Source organism: Pteropus vampyrus, unplaced genomic scaffold (genome assembly GCF_000151845.1).
Source record: "Pteropus vampyrus isolate Shadow unplaced genomic scaffold, Pvam_2.0 Scaffold26, whole genome shotgun sequence".
Lineage (NCBI taxonomy): Eukaryota > Metazoa > Chordata > Mammalia > Chiroptera > Pteropodidae > Pteropus > Pteropus vampyrus.
Genome location: NW_011888807.1, coordinates 4,957,846 through 4,977,708, shown reverse-complemented (window position 1 = coordinate 4,977,708; position 19,863 = coordinate 4,957,846). Strand labels below are relative to the sequence as shown.

The 19,863-nt window shown below is 34.2% G+C and overlaps 1 protein-coding gene across 2 annotated transcripts in view; it reads left to right on the top strand.

Moving 5' to 3' along the window:
- The window catches only part of ZNF654 (zinc finger protein 654), a 73,619-nt gene that overhangs the window by 13,700 nt on the left and 40,056 nt on the right, over positions 1 to 19,863 (top strand). For both annotated transcript variants that reach the window (XM_011356408.2, XM_023528472.1), the window contains exon 2: positions 10,827 to 10,972. In XM_011356408.2, coding sequence (XP_011354710.1) covers positions 10,827 to 10,972 — 146 coding nt within the window. The remainder of the gene's footprint in view (positions 1 to 10,826; positions 10,973 to 19,863) is intronic.

Below are 19,863 nucleotides of genomic sequence, written 5' to 3'. Positions count from 1 at the left end.
TGAAGGGACAGGAACAGTTTCAATAAAATATGGAAATGAAATGTTTAGCATCTAGTTGAATGTGGAGACAAGGCACAAAGAATTTTATGAAATTGCATTATTAGGTTTCTAGTGTAAATGTCTGGGAATATGGTGGTAGTATTAACAGTAAATGGTAGAAGAGACAATTAAAGGATCAGTAGTAGAGTTTTGACTATTGGTTTGAAGAGTTAGTGCATTCTAAAAAAAAAAGGAACAGAGATTGTTAATGGACATTTTTATTAATCTTGAGGATACTCATTCCTATTTAAGAACAATGCATTTTCAGGTAACTGAAGAGAAAGTTTATTGAAATACAGGACTCAAAATTTCTTTCCTCTTTTTAGCAATACTTCAGTACTTAGAGTATATGGCTTTTTAACAGAGGCTGCTTCTGTTGAGAATTAATTTACCTATGATAATTTTTGAGTTTAAAATTTCCTTTCAGGTTTTAATTTGGGGACAGGGGACCAAATGTCAATAAAAATAATAATGTATCAAAGTTGATCAAATAAATTATCTCCTATTATCACATTCATAAAGAGAAATTAAAGTCTAAAGTCCAAAGAAGTTAAGATCCCGAAGTCCTCCCTTTCCAGAATATTGCTTAATCAGAGCCAATGGGTCTCTCATATGCCTCCATGGTTAGAGGTGGGGATTTTTTAGGAGCTGTAGCTTGGATGTTTTCTTCTGATTGAGAGTGGCTTCTTTTGTACTTCTAAAACATTATTATTTAACCTCCAATCTCTTGTGTGTCTTAACCTTTTTTAAGACTCCAGAAGGTCAGTAGGGCAAACATTTATTACTCTGCCCAGCCCAGTACCCACTAAATTTAGAAACACTAGTAATTCCTTGAATTTAGTACATAGTAGAGTTGACTGACACGACTTTTGCCAGTAGGATTTAGTGATATCAGAGGGAATATGGTGCAGAAAAACAGGGTACTAAGTCAGTTTTTGTTTCAACTTTGCGAGAGTACCAGTCAGTTGTGCCAACTGCCAAAGTCTATAACTTGTACTTAAGTTTTATTGGGAAAATTCAAGTGGTTAATTGAGCCACTGTATGCTTACTGTATTTTTTGTGGGGTAGGAGCACTTAACCTGAATATACCTACTTTCTTGAATATACCTACTTCAGTTGTATCTGAATTCTGTCTTGCATAGTTTAAAAATTTCCATGGCTGGCAGCCCCTGGCACCAGGTCTTACTTAATGTTTCCTTCTTCAGATTTCCTTCATATTAGGTTTGAATATCCATTTGTTTTGTGCTGTCCTAGTACTTGTGTGCTGCAGTAGGTGTGGATTCCATTTAGTGGCTCAGCTTTTCTATATTGCCTCTTGTAAAGAGTTCATTACTTAACTTAGTGTAGTGCACAGTCTCCTCAGCCTCAGTGTTCTGTCCTTGTCTCTGGATTTCTCTGCCCCCAACCTTGTGCTCAGTCATTTTTAGTCTTATATTAACTTGGCTTTTGCCACTCCGCCCGAAATTTTTAGGCTTATTGAGCCAAAATCGTAAAAGCACTGCTGTCGTGCCCCATATTTGTATTATTTGTATAATAACCATAAATTGGTACCTGAAATAAAGCTGCTTTTAATGTTTCTGATGGCTGCTCACATAGGAGGCCAGTGAAGACAATATTTCTGCTGTCACTTATTCATCTAGATCTTTTCTCACTCTTCTTTTAACTATTCTAGGCCATACATAATTTGTTCTACTTCATTGGCAGTGTAAACATTCCTTTTTGTCATATTCCTTTCAGCAACAGTAGGATATGCTATTTCAGATAAACATATTTGGGTTTTGTTTTTGTTTACATTTTAGCCTATTCTTAAGTTGGCCACTCCTGTCTTCCTTTTCCTCTCTTTGCTTTTGGGCCCAGGTTTTAATATTCTTGATTATCTCTTATAAGATCTCCCATAAAGTCAGAAATGAAAGTCAGAGAATTCTGAGTTCATCAAAAAGTATTCATTATCAAATAGATTTTGCCTACTCTCACCTCATGACTTAAGAAAATCTTACCAGCTCGACATCAAACCTAGGACTGACCTCCTGTTTTCTTTTTCTTTAGTGTTGCTTTTCCTTATTCACTCCCAGAGGACTAACCTTGAGTTCTTGGGGCTCTTTCCTTTGTGGTACCATGTCATACCGTCCATTGCCTTCTGTAATAACTACACATGGTCTCTGACTTAACAGTGGTTCCACTTACGATATTTCAATGTCAGGACAGTGCAAAAGCACTATGCATTCAGTAGCAATCGTACTACTTTGAACTTTGAATTTTGGTCTTTTCCTGGACTAGAAGTATGTGGTCAGAGACTTTCTTGTGATGCTGGGTAGCAGCAGCTAGCCACAGCTTCCAGTCAGCCATGCGATCATGAGAGTAAACAACCAAGTCTACAGTGTACTGCGTTGCCACTGCTTTTTGGATATTGTGTTTTGTGTTTTGGCATCTCATCATGTCTACAAAATGGCCTATCTCTGTGCCAGTGTGCTTTCAGTTTTGTATGTTAATGGTGAGTACCCACACAACCATTCTGTTTTTTACTTTCAGTGCAGTATTCAATAAATTACATGAGGTCCTCGGTACTTTACTATAAAATAGGATTTTGCCCAATGTAGGTTAATGTAAGTGTTCTGTGCATGTTTAAGGTAGGCTAGGCTAAGCTAAGCTGTGGTATTTGGTAGGTTAGGTGACTAAATGCATTTCCGACTTATAGTATTTTCAACTTACAATCAGTTTATCTCAATGTAACTCCATTGTAAGTCAAAGAGCATCTGTAGTCATTTGAAGTGTATCTGAAATACTTCAGATATTTTAAGGTAATCTAGCTGCTTTTTACCTTTCAAATCTGTACAGACTTTATGTTGCCTTACATAGCAATCTCAGTTTTCAAGGTGTGTTTTTTTTTTTTTTTTTTTTCATTTGCTCTTATGGACTTTCTATTTCCTTAAAAGAGCATCTTGCCATAGTTGGATTTCCAGTCTGGTTCACTCCAATTTCCATCCTACAGTTACCTTCTACCCCTCTGTTAGGTACCTTTGGCACCAGTTACCCTTCCTTTCTAATGAGTAACAACTAAAATACTTCCCCACCCCTATTCTATTTTTAAGAACAGATAGTTCTGGTCTATATATTTTTTTCATATCTGTCTAGTCTAGTTTCTAAAAATGAAGTTATTCTTAAGGAATTCCCTCTCTTCTTTCTTAATCAACATGACCTCCTTTTATTTTTTTAACCCTCCAACTGTTATTTTAATTGCAAGTGTATCATCATTTAAAAAAAAAAAATTAATTCTTGAGACTGAGCAAACCTGGTACCTAAAATTAGTGCTTGAGGCACAGACCTTTAAATTTTCCCTTTTGGTCTTTGAATTTGTAATAATTTCATTTTTTCTTCTGCCTTAGCCTAAAAAACTGATTTATGCCCTATATAATAAGGAACCTGACCCTTCTTTATCTGTTCACTTGATAAAATTTATCGGCCATCTTCGTTGAGCTCAGAGGAAATCTTGACATCTACAGCTTTGATTAGATTTATGTACTTACCAATCTCAGAAGCTACTTGAGACCATATCATGACAGTGACTCTAGAAGCTTTTGGACAAGTAACATGAATCTAAGAGCTGCTCTTTGAGAACAGAATTAATAAGAGAGAGAGGGACTGAATTAGCTCAGCTGAATTAAGCTAAAACTAATGATTTAAAGGCTAAACGTTCACATACTAGTGTTATAAGACCTATATATGGAACTTAACCAACTTTTCAATTTATTCTTCTTGGCTTGTAGTCTTTGTCGAAAAACCAGACAGAAGGAACAAAAAAAGTTTCCACCTACTAGTGTCTAAAAAACCTATGCGACTAGAAGACATTTAAAAAAATGAATAAAGTAACCAGTGCCTCAGCTAAACTTACAATACTCTGAGTGGCCAGGCCATTCTAAATTGAAGTCAGATACAGAGTTCTGCTTAAGCCATGCTAGTTGAGACATTATCATGTGCACACACATCTGTGGATACTACTAGCTGCAGGTACACAGAGTTTTCTTTAGTCCACATTTCCATTTGATGTTAATATACATTTACGTATGCATATATTTTGGCGTTCCCTTGTCTCTGTGTCAATTTTAATGTTTATGAGGGAAGCGTTAAATATTTACTCTCTCTAGTGAGTCTGGAATCTCATGAAAAATTGGCAGGGATCAAAATTTATCTAAACTCTTAAAAATGAGCTTACTCTTACCTTCTTTGTATCTACTTAAGAAGAAAGTTGGGTCTTTAAGCATATACTCAGGCAGCCATGTGGAGGACCCTGGCCTGCGTCATACTATATGGATGCAGGAAACTCAAGAGGAGTTGAGAACCTTCTGGGTGTGATATTGTAATGGATATTCCGGCTATGGTTAGTAGCTTCCACTAGATGATCACGGAGATTCCTTTTAATAGTAAGATTATAAGGAATATTAAATTTGGGATGCTTATTCTGTTTTCTATTTTGTAAAAAAAGATTAGCTTATTACATTCATAGAACCTATTAAACACCTTAATGTTACAGTAATATTAAGCTGTAGTGAGCTTAAATAGTATGCTTTATTGAGACCCCCAAAAGAACTGGGTTTTAGGTTGCTTGCTACTAAAGATTATGCCCTTTGCAGATTCCCAACAATTTTAACTTATTAGAATCTACTTCTAAACCATTTTGATGGTTTTTAAAATATAACTTTAATTATAGATTTTCTTTCAATGATAATCCTGATAGAAAAAGTCAAATGGTAAGTGACTCTTCCTATCTTGAACAAAGCTTTTCTTTATCATCTTGATTCCAGTGTAAAACTGGAAGGAAAAAAAAAGATTCTTCAGGTATCTGTTTAAGCATGAAGTGTTTTATTGGTATTGCTGTATCTAGGATATGCTTCATTTGTCAATGAGTATTGAGCTAAATAGTTGAAACTCAGCAGTAGCTCTGAATAGACTGAGAGTGGCCTGTCTTCTTGCCAAAAGTGAGCGCAATTTGTTGTAATTAATCACACTTGGAGACAAATCATTAAGCAGTGCAGATTGATGCAATGAAATAGTTACCAAAGTAAGATTACCTCACCATTTTCTTAAAACAAAGTGTGTTGGTAATAATAGTTCTTGTTTGTTAGGTGTCAGGAATTACCCTAGATTTTCATATATAGTTTACTTAGTTCTTCAGTAGTTCTGTGATTAAATGTTAAATTCACTTTGTAGAAAAGTTAGATTGAGAAGTATAATAACTTTGCTAATATTACAGTTAGTAAATGACAAAGCCAGGTCTAATTCCAAAATCTATACTTTTTCCACAGTGCTGCCAAGGTACTTGCTTCATTTTTCCATCCGACTCTTAAAAAATATCCATAGGCAAGGGTAGATCTTGCTGTGTAATCAGGTAACAAAGTAGGGAAAGTAAATATAAAATTAGCCTCCAGAAAATAAATGAGAACATTGAAATTTGAGGGGAAGAGTTGGAACAAAATAATTTATTTTTAAATTTTAAAAAAATTGAGCTAATTTTTATACTTGGAGAAAACAGTACAGTTATCAAGAACAGGAAAATAACGGATATAGTATTCACTAAATTATAGACCTTATTAGAAATTTACCGGTTTATCCACTAATGCTTTTTCTATTCCAGGATATTATCTCTGATCTCATGTTGTATTTAGCTGTTATTTCCCTTTTGTCTCTTCTAGTCTGTAACAATTCTTCAGTTTTTCCTTGTCTTTGATGACCCTGACATGTTTGAAGAGTACTGATCAGTTTTCTTGTAGAATACTCTCTAGTTTGATGATTTCTCATGATTGGAATGAGTTTATGCATTTTTTTGGCAAAAGTACCACAAAAATGCCATTGTGTCTTTCTTGGTGTATCATATCAAGAGATTTATGATAATGATGTGTTTTCTTGTCTTATTTCCCTTGATGGCTTGTTTAAGTTTGTGTGTGTGGGGGGGCAGGTTTCTCTGCTCTAAAGCTACTATTTCTTTGTAGTTGATAAATGTCTTGAGGGAGATACTTTGAGACAGCAGATCCTGCATCTGCTCAAACTTTCACATGTAATATTAGTGTTGATCCATGGATCTTGTCTGCAACAGTCATTACTCTGTATTTGTCTGATGGTGATTCTCTATTTCTTTTTTATCCTGCTATGATCTTTATTGGCATTCTATTGTGAGGAAGAGCTGTCTCATCTCTAGCATTTATTTATTTGATTATTTATATCAGTATAGACTCATGGAAATTTATCTGGTTCTATGGATTAAAGTCCAATATTATCATTTATTTTGTTGCTTAAGTTGTTCCAGCTTTAGTCATTAGGAGCTCTTTCCACTTGGCTCCTGTGTTTCTGCATCCCATCGTTTTTTCAGCATTTCATTACTTTCTGACACCACAGAATGTTCCAGTCTCCTTGTATTTTCCCTGCACCAGCCCTGCTAGGGGAGGGCTATAGGAGCCCAAGTTCCCTTTTTTGGAGAATAGTGTTTAGAAACCAAGATTTTGCCCCTAAGTGTGCATATTGCTCTTGGAATGTCATCACTCCTAGATCTTCTCAGTGGACAAAACTAGGGAATATTTGTGTGTGTGTGTGTGTGTGTGTGTGTGTGTGTGTGTGTGTGTGTGTATGTGTGTGTACACACACATACAGTGGCTACATTTCAAGTGAATAACATAATCATACTGATGGGGTGGGGAAAAGACTAACTTAATGTTTCTTACCGTGTTTATTTTAGCCACGTAGAAAACTAACACATTCATTGAATGTATAGATTGTGTTAATCTTTGTTCACCAGATTAATACAGGTATGCAATGTAGCCATTTTTTGAGTCTCTTATAATGGAAGGTAATAGTAATGTGTTTTCTGGTTTGTTAATCAGATTTAGAAAGTGGATGGATTCACTGTAAACAAATGATGAAATTAACATTAGTGAACAGCTTTACTTACGCCTGTGAACTCAGCGAGGTGTATAAAATATTGAAAGTTGATGACAGTGGGAGACTTCAAGGTGGAAAATGACAAGGATGTGAATGCGCAACCAATAGAAATGCAGTCATGCTTGATACTGTGTTAATGATCTAGTTTATTATTACTTGGATTTAGAAATCAAGAGGATTGTTTGCTCAGTGACAAATTTGTGTTTGGCAGTCTTCATTGTTGTATTAGAAAAAATGAGAGCTATCAGTTAAGAAACAGATAACCGTATTTTATTTGACCACATTATATTTTTGGGGTTCTTTAACTGCTACATTTCTATTATTTTTATGCATTTGTGTATTTGTCAGCTCCAGTTACCATAACAAAATATCAAATTTGGTAGCTTGAACAACAGAAATTTATTTTCTCACAGTTCTGGAGGCTGGAAGTTTGAGATCAGGACGTCAGCATGGGCAGGTTCTAGTGAAGTCTCTCTTCCTGGCTTGCAGACAGCTGCCTTCTCTTTGGGCATCACCATGGCCCATGGTGGGGTGGGGAGGGGGTGGAGTGGGAAGTGGTGAGGGAGGGTGGGGTGGGAGGGAGTGGGGAAGGTAGAATGGAAGGAGGAGATCTTTTCCTCTTACAAGGCTACCAGTCTTGTCTGAGTAGGACCCCTAACCTACAACATCATTTAGCTTAATTCTCCCCTTAAAACTCGATCTCCAAATATAGTCACATTGGGTGTGAAGACTTTAACACATAAATTTTAGGGGGATACATTTCAGTCTATAGTAATTTAAATGATACATTTTAGCGTCCCTAAACAATGAATGTAATTTTAACTTAATAAGTTTACATTTAGTTTCTATTTTAACAGTTTTATTTCTCCTTCTTAATTCCCCCCTCCCCCACTTCCACCCCTGACCTATGGATGTTGCTGTTTCCCCTTAAGAACTGAATCTCTCAAGGCGGGGCGTGCACCCAGGGCCTGGCGCCCCCGGGGTGTGATATTTTGACAGTTTTAACAGAGAATAAATCTGTGTTCATTCTCACAGTAATTTGCCTTGGTAAATTAAGGTATGACAGTGTGTAGTATATGCTATATCCCTTATGGTAAATTGCATTGCAGTAATGTTTGTTATGACCTTCAAAATGGAAAAAAAAAAAAAAAAAAAGGTTCCTACCAATCCCTAATGGACTGCTGATCTTGAGTCTCTGTTTCTTAGACCTATTTCTTGGAGAATTTAGAACTGTAGTAAATAGTTGATTTTAAAGGTCCCGGTAAATACTATTTCTTTGTTTGCAGCAACTTCAACGTGATTCTGACCATTATGTTAAATCTGTTACTTAATAGAATATAAAAGAAAAGGAAAAATGAAAGATGTGTTGCTCACTGTCCTGTGGCCAGGTAGAGCACATGCAGATTATGATGTTGTGTTATTAGCTCTTATTAGCTGAGTGCTTATGATAGCACTTGTAGCATAGGAGAAAAAATTCAAAGTAAAAGGATAATGTAATATATAGTATTACATATTTTAAGGAACATATTTAAAAGAAATAATGTTATGGTGGTATGTTAATATTATAGTGAATTAGCAGTGTCTGGTGTGACAGTAAATAGTGTAAGAAGATATGTAAATTTCAGTCAGCTTTGTTTATGTCCCTTCAAGGGTATTGTGGCTAACATATTGTAAGTGTTGTCAACAAGGACTTTTATTGTGTTAGATTTGGGCTCAGGAAAATCAGGCTGGGTATTAGTAGCTAAATGTTGGTGAGTTACGGAAAGCTATAATGAAAATGGAAGCTGAAAAAGTAGGAAGCTTCTCTTCTAAGGAGATAAACCCAGCCCCCAAATAGGAAACGAATAAGGTTGTAAGTAGACATGGATTAGGGCAAACTATTTGGGACTGAGAACAGGAAAAATGTGAGACTGTCAGGTGCCTGTTTTTTATGTGGTACCAATATAGTGTTGTGTGGCCAAAAAGAGACAATTAAGCTGGTCGGTCAGATACTTTCGTCAAAAGTATGTTACATAAAAGAATGTTTATCTAACATTCTTTTTTTGGCCTATAGTGCTTTAGAAAAGTCTGTCCTACTCGGGGTTATCATAGTTAGTAGTAATTTTTACTTTCCAGATAATAAGGGCTATAAGATCTGGAAGGGATACAAGTACACAGAAATAATACTCTCTAGCTTTCTTTTTTACTGGCACATGGTCCTAGAAACATTGGAGACATATGCCAGCTACCTGGTATTGCAGTTTGTCAAAGAACTATGAAGGGTATGACAGTTTATCTAAAGCCTGCCACAATATCATGGGTGCTGGCAGAAAACATGAAACTCGTAGGTGAGAGATAAAGGACTTTATTATTCATGGCACAGCAAGCAGCATGAGCTTCAAAGTTCACGATGGTTCCCTTTGCCCCTCAAGTCTCATAAATGTATTGGGAATGGCTCAAGCAGATTCTTCACTCAAAGTAGGTTTTAATCACAGCCGAGGAACCCCAAACTTAGGGAACCCTAATCTCTTGTAAGGTCTGCAAGCATATCAGCCTAACCTTTGCTCCAGAGGGAGACGACATCTCGATTTTTCTGGACAGAAAATAGACTCACTGGTCTTGAGGGAGACATCATCTTTATTTTTCAAGGCTGTTTCTTATAAATATATTTGAAAAGATGAAGGCAGTCAGAGCCTCTCTTTGAAAAGCTATAGAAATACAAGAGACTGGAAAATTATCTCCCAACGGGAAGTGATTAGTATGAGAAGTCCTTAAGCTCTGAATATTCTTGGCTTTTTCCTTCTGCTCTAGTTTTCCCAGCTTTTAAATCAGTGTTGGAAAACTTTTTCTGTAAAGGGGCAGATGTTAAACATTTTACGTTTTGTGAGCTTTATGATTTCTGTCATTACTATTCAACTCAGCTGTTGTAGCCAGAAAGCAACTATAGGTAATATATAAATGATGAACCTGGGTATGTTCTCATAAAACTTTATGGACATTGAAATTTGAATTTCATATGATTTTCACACATCACAAAATATTTTTTTCAACCATTTAAAAATATAACATCCATTCTTAGCTCATGGATTGTACAGAAACAGGCAACAGGCCAAATTTGGCTTGTAGGCCATAATTTGCCAATATGTTTTATATGATGATTTTTGAAAATATACAGCAGTCTGGCATAATTTTATAGATCACAATTTTATAGGTATACATTTTTAGATATATATTATAGGTCAATATTTTATAGCAATTGATAGTTCTAAAATGTTTTCTCCAATTATCCCAAGGTAAGCATTAGTGTCTCCATTTTATTGTGAGGAAACTAATGCATAGAGAAGGAAGATGACCTAAAACAAGTGACAGAGCCAAAACTATGTTATGGACTATTTTCTCCATAATATAGTACAGTTTAAATTTTCATAATGAGAACATCATGTCACTATATCTTTAATTCTCACTTGTTGCCAGAATGCTTAGAGTTCAGTCTTACAAATAATGATAATAATAATGCATAATCATTTCTGATTTTCTTTATGACTATATTTTGCTGTCTAGCTGTTTTAATATTTGATAACTGGTATTTTGACAAGCATGATATAGGAAGTGAAGAGTATGCATGTTACAAAGTTTGGTAAAGATTTAGCAGCTGAACAGTACAGTCATTCATATAATGTTCTTTTCCACATTTTTAAAGATAATGGTTAATTTTCAGATGTTTACCATGAAAACAAACAATATGGAGCTCCCACCCAATCATGTGTGTTCATGCTTAACTAATATTATATTATGTATTATGTAGTACATTTAAATGTATTATGTAGTACATTTTATCCAAGTTTAAAAAAAAATGTACTTTTGGATTGCTTTCCTATCAGGTGGTTGAAGATTATGCTGGAAGATGGCAGGTCCCTTTGCCACAGCTTCAAGTTCTTCAGACTGCACTTTGCTGTTTTACATCAGCCAGCACATCATTCCCAGATGAATGTGAGCACGTACAATATGTTTTGAGTAGCCTTGCTTTGTAAGTACTCTTCTTATAAAGTATTATTTTTCTTGATGTATTTGAGAATTGGTTTTTATTTTCTCTGTAGAAGGTACCTTTCCTAAAGTCTTCCCTCAAAAAGAAATTTCCATTTTTTTCATTTAAGTTTTTAGGTTTAACATTGAACAGTTAACCACAATTTTAGTTTTAGGGTTAAATGGAATTATTATATGGATTCTTATGGTCACTACCAGCACTTTCCTTTCCTTGTTAATTTCCCAGATTGCCTTGGCAAACTGTTATGTTAGGTTCCATAATACAGCATTTGAGGCCATCATAGTTAACAGAAGGGGTCCCTAACCCCCGGACCGGAACCAGTACTAGTTTATGTCCTCTCAGGAGCTGGGCAGCCCAGGATGAGGTCAGCAGTGGGCGAGCGAGCAAAGCTTCATCTGTATTTGAAGCCGCTCCCCAGCTAGCATCACCGCCTCAGCTCCACCTCAGATCATCAGGCATTAGATTCTCACAGGAACACTGGTCCCTGGTGCCAAAAAGGTTGGGGACCACTGAACAGAAGGACCTTAAATTGGCCAGAAAAAGGTTAGGAAACTCCTTGTTTTAAAAAATACTTGTAGAAGACTTTGAGTTAAAGATCATAAACTGAGCACTTGGGTTTATCCTTTTTACCCTCCTATAATTAGTGAAAAGAATTGACAGAAAAAAAACACCCAAGAAAATTCACAGTGAAGGGTTTAGCAGAAGCTTTTGCAGATCTCATCAGGCTCCTTAAAAAGTTTGAAAATATGGACTCCAACACCAAAAGGTTTTCATTAATAGAGAGGAATGTGCATTTTATGCTTACAGGCAAATCTATGAAGAAAAAAGAAATAAACCAAACAAACTACCATGGACATATTTCTGAAGAGTGAGATCCTGAAGAAATGACTCAGGCAGGTCCACCTGGAGATATTCCAGAAGTCATAGTTATCACAGGAGATGACAGCTCTATGTGTGTTATTGCCCCTGAAGACTGTCCATTGAGATAAGATGTGGAAGTGAGAGATAGTGATATTGATAATCCTGACCCTCTTTAGGCCTACACTAATGTGCATGTTTGTGTCTTAGTTTTTAACAAAGAATATATAAATAGTAAATAAATAAATAAAAATTTAAAAATATAAAACTTATAGAATATGGATATTAAGAAAATATTTTTGTACAACTGTTCAATGTCTTTGTGTTTTAAGCTAAATATTATTACAAAAGAGTTAAGTTAAAAAACACAAAGTTTATACAGTAAAAATGTTACAGTAAGCAAAGGTTAATTTATTATTAAAGAAAGAAAAACATTTTTTAAATTTAGCATAGCCTAAATGTACAGTGTTTATAAAGCTTATAGTACTGTACAGTAATAATCCTAGGCCTTCACATTCAGTCACTACTCACTCAGTAACTCACCTAGAGCAACTTCCAGTCCTACAAGCTCCATTTATGCTAAGTGCCCTATACAGGTGTACCATTTTTTATCTTTATTGCTGTATTTTTACTGTACCTTTTCTATTTTTAGATAGGTTTATATACACAAATACTTATGATTGTGTTTCAGTTGCCTACAGTATTCAGTATAGTAACATGCTGTATAGGCTTATAGCCTAGTAGCAATAAGGTATATATACTTTATAGTCTAGGTGTGTAGTAGATTATACCATCTAGGTTTATGTAAGTGCACTCTATAATGCTCTTACAATGTCAGAATCACCTATCAATGCATTTCTCAGGACATATTCCTATTTTTAAGCAACTCATGACTTATATGTAAAACATTTTTTAAAACAAAATTACCCTCTGCCTTGTAAAATAGGAAGATAGTCTGGCTTTACCCCCTCCCCCCAGAATCTTAGAGAGGTCTAGAATTTGAACTTGCAAGGTATGAACTAGAGAGTAGGGAATGATACTTTGGGACAATGCAGATAAAGAAGTTAATTGCAATTTTTCCATTCAGGCCAGTCACCAGGCCTTAGGGCCTAGAGTGGGGTGGGGAAACAGTATTGCTACTTTTTACGTTCTGTCAATTAAGGGTTCCTCTTTGAGACAGCTAGCTAACCACTTAATTATCCTGAAGAAAAAATTATCAGTCACCAAACTCTAGACATGTTCATAGGGTTCCCAATTAATTTGCTCATGGCCTTATTCTTAAATATTAATAGGTATTCAGGAATCATCAAACATATGAGGAATGCCTTTAACTTGAATAAAATACAGTGAAAACAAACAAAATATCTGGAAGTAATAGTGTTACTATTGGAGGGAAAAAAGCAAAATATAAAATTTATAATGAATATTTCAGAGAGAGTTGAGAAAATATGTATAACATTAAAACATCAACGTATCATGCTGTATGAAAGGAATAATGAGATACCAAAAATGAGTTTGAGGAAATTAAGAAAATACGATGGCTAAATTTTAACCTCTTTCCGTAGGAAGGTTGGAAAGTAAAGTTGAAGAAATAATGAAGAATGTAAACCAAAACCAAAGAGAAGGAATGTATCATTAAAAATAATAATAATAATAATAATAATATGGTGGTTCTAATTAGAGTGCCAGAAAAGAATTTGGAGAAAATACACTGGAGGAAATTTTTGAAGATGTAATAAAAGAATTCCCCAGAACTGAAAGTCATGGGTTTCCAGGCTGAAAGAGACCAAGAAATGCTCAGCACAATGAATATGAAAGATACTCAGCTAAATACATCATTTTGCTAATTCAAAATATCAAAAATGAAGAAAAGACTTGAATACCTTCTAGAGAGGAAAAACTAGGTTACCTGTAGAGGAACAAACATCAGATTGATTTCAGTCTTTATACAACCAACAGTGGGTGATAGACTATAATTAATCAGTGTCTTTAAAGATTTGAGGGGAAATTACTTTCAATGTAGAATTTTACACTCAAACTGTCAGTGAAGTATGGGAGTAGAAAGAACATTTCCAGTCATGAAAAGACCTAGAAGATTGACTTGTCCACATACCCTTTCTTGGGAAGTTATTAGAGAGAGTGCTCCTGGTGAGAGTATAATATAAAAAGTCAGATGACAGTGAACCTAGAAAACAGTAGTTTTTACTTTAGAGGGAAGAGAAGTCTCAGGATAGCAATAGGTTTTACAGATACGTCACTTCATAAGGGAAATATCCAGTAAAATTGGAGATTTGAGACTAACCTTGAGAATTTGGAACCATTAAAGGTAATGCTAAAAGACAAGGCAAAGGAAATAAAAAGGAAATTAGACACGTCAGGAAAATTAAAAATAATCTGAACAGGAAAGGACTCAGAGTCATAGAAACCTTAGATGTGCTCTGAATATTATTTATATAGTTTTCTTAATGTAAATGATGCTTATTTACTTTAAACTTAAAAGTACAAAAATAATTATAGAACAGAGGGAAATTATTAACTTTCAATATAAGAATATTTAATGGAACTTGTGAGTTGAAAGTGAAGTACAAGGGCACGGTATCCTTCCTTTAATTCTTATTTTACATACTGGAGTATCAGTTGTACGTGAAACCATAAATAAAGAAGTAAAGTTACAAAGATAAATAATAGAGGAAATAATAATATTGAGAAGGTGGAATTGGTTGTGTGAGGAATTAAATTCTCCCATGCAGGAAGTCAAGAGATAATATTTTATTGCTTGCTAGCTTTTCTACTAATGCTCATGAAAATCAAGAAATAATAGCAAAGATTATTAAAAATATTCAAAGTTGTTAATTCTGAGGCATTGGACTAGCGAGAGAGAAGGTCGAAGGCTTTCTATGCACTTAGCATTTTTCAATCTTAAAGGTTTGTTAATTTCATATATAACTAGATTTTTTTTGTTTTATTTCTATATAAAAAATTGAAGAGTGTATGTACATTGTGCTTCTTTAAAAGTGTATTTGTATATATTTAACACTGTAGGAGGGAACTATGTGAGGAGATGGATATGTTAACCAGCTTCATTGTGGTTATTATTTCACCATCTATATGTATATCAAGGCATCAAGTTGTACACCTTAACTATATACAATTTTTATTGGTCCATTATACCCCCCAATAAAGCTGAAAAAAATTGTAGGGGTGCGGAGGAGAGTTCAGAATATAACATTACTTAGATTTGTAAGAGCGAGACAGTTAAAGAGAACTATATTTTTTACATTTAGTTTATCATGCCTAAATAAATATGGGAAATGTATTAGGACTTTTGTTATAATTGACAAATCTTACTCAAGCTAATTTAAACAAACAAACAAAGAGGCAGGGGGAGGGGATGCAGAGGGATTTATTAGATGACTAAACCATGGAAAATCAAGCGTTAGTACTAGTTTCAGGATTTTCTGAATCCGGAGAACAAAATATTATCCAAAACTTTTCTCTCCCTTTCCATTTTTTCCCTTTTGGCTTCATTCTCTCAGGGCTGCTGACAGTTTTGGCATTAAACTTAGTTTATTAACCAAGGAAGAAGAGACCCCCTCCTTCCACCTTTAATACCCAGAATATTTGGAGGACTTGGGTCCAGCTGAGGTTATGTGTCTATTGCTTGGACTAATCACTGTTTGAAGAAAGTGTGGTAACATTTTTGTTTCAGTCTGATGACAGACCCACCTTGTGGCTAGGAGAAATGAGGACACTGCATCAGCAGCCCCATCAGAACCATAGAAATATTGGAAGGATAAGCAGTTCCCTCAAGAAGTGAGTGAGGTAGCATGAAGAACTGGCTAGGTAGACAAACATAATAGATGTCCACTACAGGGAATATTTTTATATGTTGTTTTGAAAGCTTCCAAAATGATTTCAGTTAATCTCTACTGATTTCTGAGCAAAAAAAAAAAAAAAAAATATTACTAGAAATATGTTATTTGTAAGCAAGAAGTATTATTCCTCTTTCAGTGCCTATATGGATTTTCTTCATTTATTCTATGATCTTTGTTAACTTTAATGTTGTAATGTGAAATTGCTTTTAAGGCTTATAAAAGTACTTTTAAAAAAAATTTAAGTCATTGGTTGACTTCCGTTTTATTGCTTGCTAGCTTTTCTACTACTGCTCATGAAAAGAATAACATATTAAGCAGAAGCAAACCTTATCTAAGACAGTGTAGGCAGAAGAAAATTATCTTATAATTTATAGTAGTGTTTCTTATAAAGAAAAGATTTTGCATTGTTTGAATTTACTTTAACAACATTTAATTATATTTTTAATACCAAAAGAATGTGGTGGTACTATTAAAAGAGTAGTAGGTCTATAATTCTGTTTTATGTAAATAAATATATAAGCCAGAAAATTTATCTGACAATTATTCCATAGTTATTCATTCAGTCATTCTGTAAATCTCTGTGCTTGGTTTTAGGGATAAAGTAGAAAATAAGATACTTAAGTCCTTGTTCTTAAAGACTTTACAGAGCTAAAAGATATTAAGAGTCACATTATTGTGTAATTGTAATCATGAAAGAATTACAGGGTACAATGAGAAAGTCTAACAGGGAACTTGACTTGGTCTTGGAAGTCAGGGAAATGCTAGATGAACTAACACTTGAGCTGAGATCTGAAGAAATGGTAGCATTTAATTACATGAAGGAGCATTAGAGCCTCCCAGGGACTGCAAACAGAATGTTCAAGGTGCCTGGACAGGATGTCAGGATATTAATGGATTTCATTATAATTCATATCTATTTGTAGAATTCTTATTTATGATGTATATCATGTATTTTTAATTTTTAAATCATGACATGCCTAAAATTTATAGATGAACTAAAGGATCAACTTAAGTAATATCTATAATATTCTCTATATAAGTGCATCTATCTATATAACATAGATATCTACATAACATATAAGTTTCTATATTCTGTGGTAGTCTGGTCTATATGTCCACCTTCATAAAAGCCTATACCCAATTATACATTTATATATGAAGATCTGCCTTCTATAGGCTTGGAGACTCTAAAAACTACAGGTTTGTTCTTTACAGGGAAGGGAAATAGATTCTATTTTTATTCATTACTGTTTTTTAGATTTTATGGTAATGAATAGTCATATAGAGATTTGTCTTAAATCAACTATAATTTTAGCTGGGATGACCCTCCCTGTAAACCGTATTTTTGAAAGAAATGAAGATTTTGCTATGTGTGTATGTATGTATTTGCACAAAAAAGAACCTCAAATTAATTCCCTTTTATATATAAGAAGACTGAGGCCTGAGAATTTAGGAAAATTTTGCAAATCTGAGTTAAGTTCTGACTTTTTTCTTAGTGTTTTTGTGTTTTAGATTGGGTAAATAATTCCTAAGTTTTAAAAGTAGAACAAAGTTGAACACCTTGAAACTAAGTGGACCTTTAAGATAAATAACATAGACTTTACCAGTTTTACATAAAATTAAAGTAAACTTTAATGGTGCCTTCTCAGCCTCCTTTAGCCCAATGGAAAGTAAATGTTCATAGATTTCAGCATTCCAGGCACGGTTAAGTGTGAGACAGGCGGTATTTGCTTGGCAGCCATTAGGTCCACAAGGATTCACAAGGTCCACAGGAGGAGGGCACTAGTTCATCTAGTAGCGTTTAGCATATGTAGTGGCAAACACTAAAAGTGTATAGTATGCCAAACTGCCTATGAAAGAATACCAGAGGGCCTTCTTTTTCATGGAATCGAGTGGGTATAATCAGCCTCTTATTTAGAATGGCTACACATTCATGTGCTAGCCCACACATGTCGTGACCTAGAGACACTTTCCGATTATGTTGCTGAATTGTACTATATTTTGAACATAGAATTTGTGTCTAATTTCAGTCTCTGTTACAGCCAAGTTTTATTTGGTTGTATTTATAACTTGGGTCTAGACTTTAACTAATTTAGAAACAGCCAAGAAATCAGAGGAAGAAGGACTAATTGTAAAGGGCCATTTGTTTTTTAGGGGGAAGGTGGTGGTTTTGATTTGATTCCCTTACTAAATTCCTTAAACGTTGTTTTGTTTTTCTTTATCATTGCATTATAACATTTTGTTCCCAGGATTTGTTGTAGCTAAAGTCAACATGAGAGAAACCTGTGTGCATTTATTTATACTGGCCATTTTAGAAACTCCAAATTTTATTTGGTGCTAGTTGTGACTAGAATCTTTTTCCCTGTAATTTTGGTCTTTATTGCTCCTTTTAATTTTGGAGTGAAGTAGTTGAGACTATAGTAATTTATGGCCAAAAAGAGGGATTATTAACTAGTATATTTGTGTTGGCAGAGATGAAAAGTGATCAGGTGATGACATACCCTATTCTCACCCATATTAATATAGTAAGTCTTCACTTAACATTGTTGATAGGTGACTTTAAGTGAAACGATGTATAATGATACCCGTTTTATCATAGGCTAATTGATATAAATAAGAATTAAATTCCTACAGCATCTCATCAACATTATAACAAAATTACATTGAACAAAACAATGTTATTTGAGGATTTGTATGTATCAGAATCTAGAAGGAGGTACATGTGTCATTTTTTAAAATGGTATTTGTTCTTCTAATATAACTAAAGGAAAGAGCTTGATAATTCTCTTAGTCATGGTACACACACAAAAAAAGTTAAAAAGCAGTAGACTAAAAGCTGTTCATATTGCTATGGACTTAATAGACATATACATAATATTCCATCCAAAAGCAACAAAATACACATTCTTCTCAAGCTCATGGAATAGATATATGTTAAGCCACAAAGCAAGTCTTAACAAATTTAAGATTGAAGTCATATCAAGCATCTTTTCTGACCACAGTTGTATGAAAAAAGAAATCAACTACAAGAAGGAAGCTGGAAAACTCACAAATATGTAGAGAATAAACAACATGCTACTAAACAACCAGTTAGTCAAAGAAGAAATCACAGAGAAATTAAAAAAAAAAAATAACCTTGAAACAAATGAAAATGGGTATACAGTATAACACCACTTATGGGATGGAGCAAAAGCAATTCTATATAGCAATAAATGCCTATCTCAAGAAACAAGAAAGTTTGCAAATAAACAATCTAACTTTACACCTAAAGGAACTAGAAAAAGAAGAGCAAATAAAGCTCAAATTTAGCAGGAGGAAGGAAATAATGATCAGCGCAGAAATAAATGACATAGGGACTAAAAAGATAATAGAAAAGATTGATGAAACTAAGAGCTGGTTTTCTGAAATGATAAAAGTAAATCTTTAGGTAGACTCACCTAGGATATAAAGAGGCTCAAATAAATAAATCAGAAATAGATGTTACAACTGATACAAAGGATCAGAAGAAACTAATATGAACAAATATGTGCCAACTAATTGGATAACCTAGAAGAAATTAATAAATTCTTAGAAACATACAGCCTACCCTGATTGAATCGTGCAGAAATAGAAAATCTGAACAGACTGATTACTAGTAAAGAAATTTAATCAGTAATCACAAACCTCTCAACAATCAAAAGTTAAAGATCAGACAGCTTCACTGGTAAATTATACCAAACATTCAAAGAAGAATTAATATCAATCCTTCTCAAACTCTTGCAAAAAATCAAAGAAGAGGAAACACTTCCAAAATTACTTTATGAGGCAGGCATTACCCTTATACCCAAACTGGACAAAGGCACCACAAGAAAAGAAAATTACAGGTCAATATCCCTGATAAACATAGATGCAAAAATTTTCAACAAAATATCAGCAACCAAATACAACAATACATGAAGAGGATTATACACCATGACCAAGTGGTAGTTATTTCACAGATGCAAGGATGGTTCAATATCTGCATATCAATCACTGTGATATACCACATTAAGAAAATGAAGGATAAAACCATATGATCTTCTTAATAGATGCAGAACATTAAACATTAAACAAAATACAGCATCCATTTATGATAAAAACTCTCAACAAAATGGATAGAGG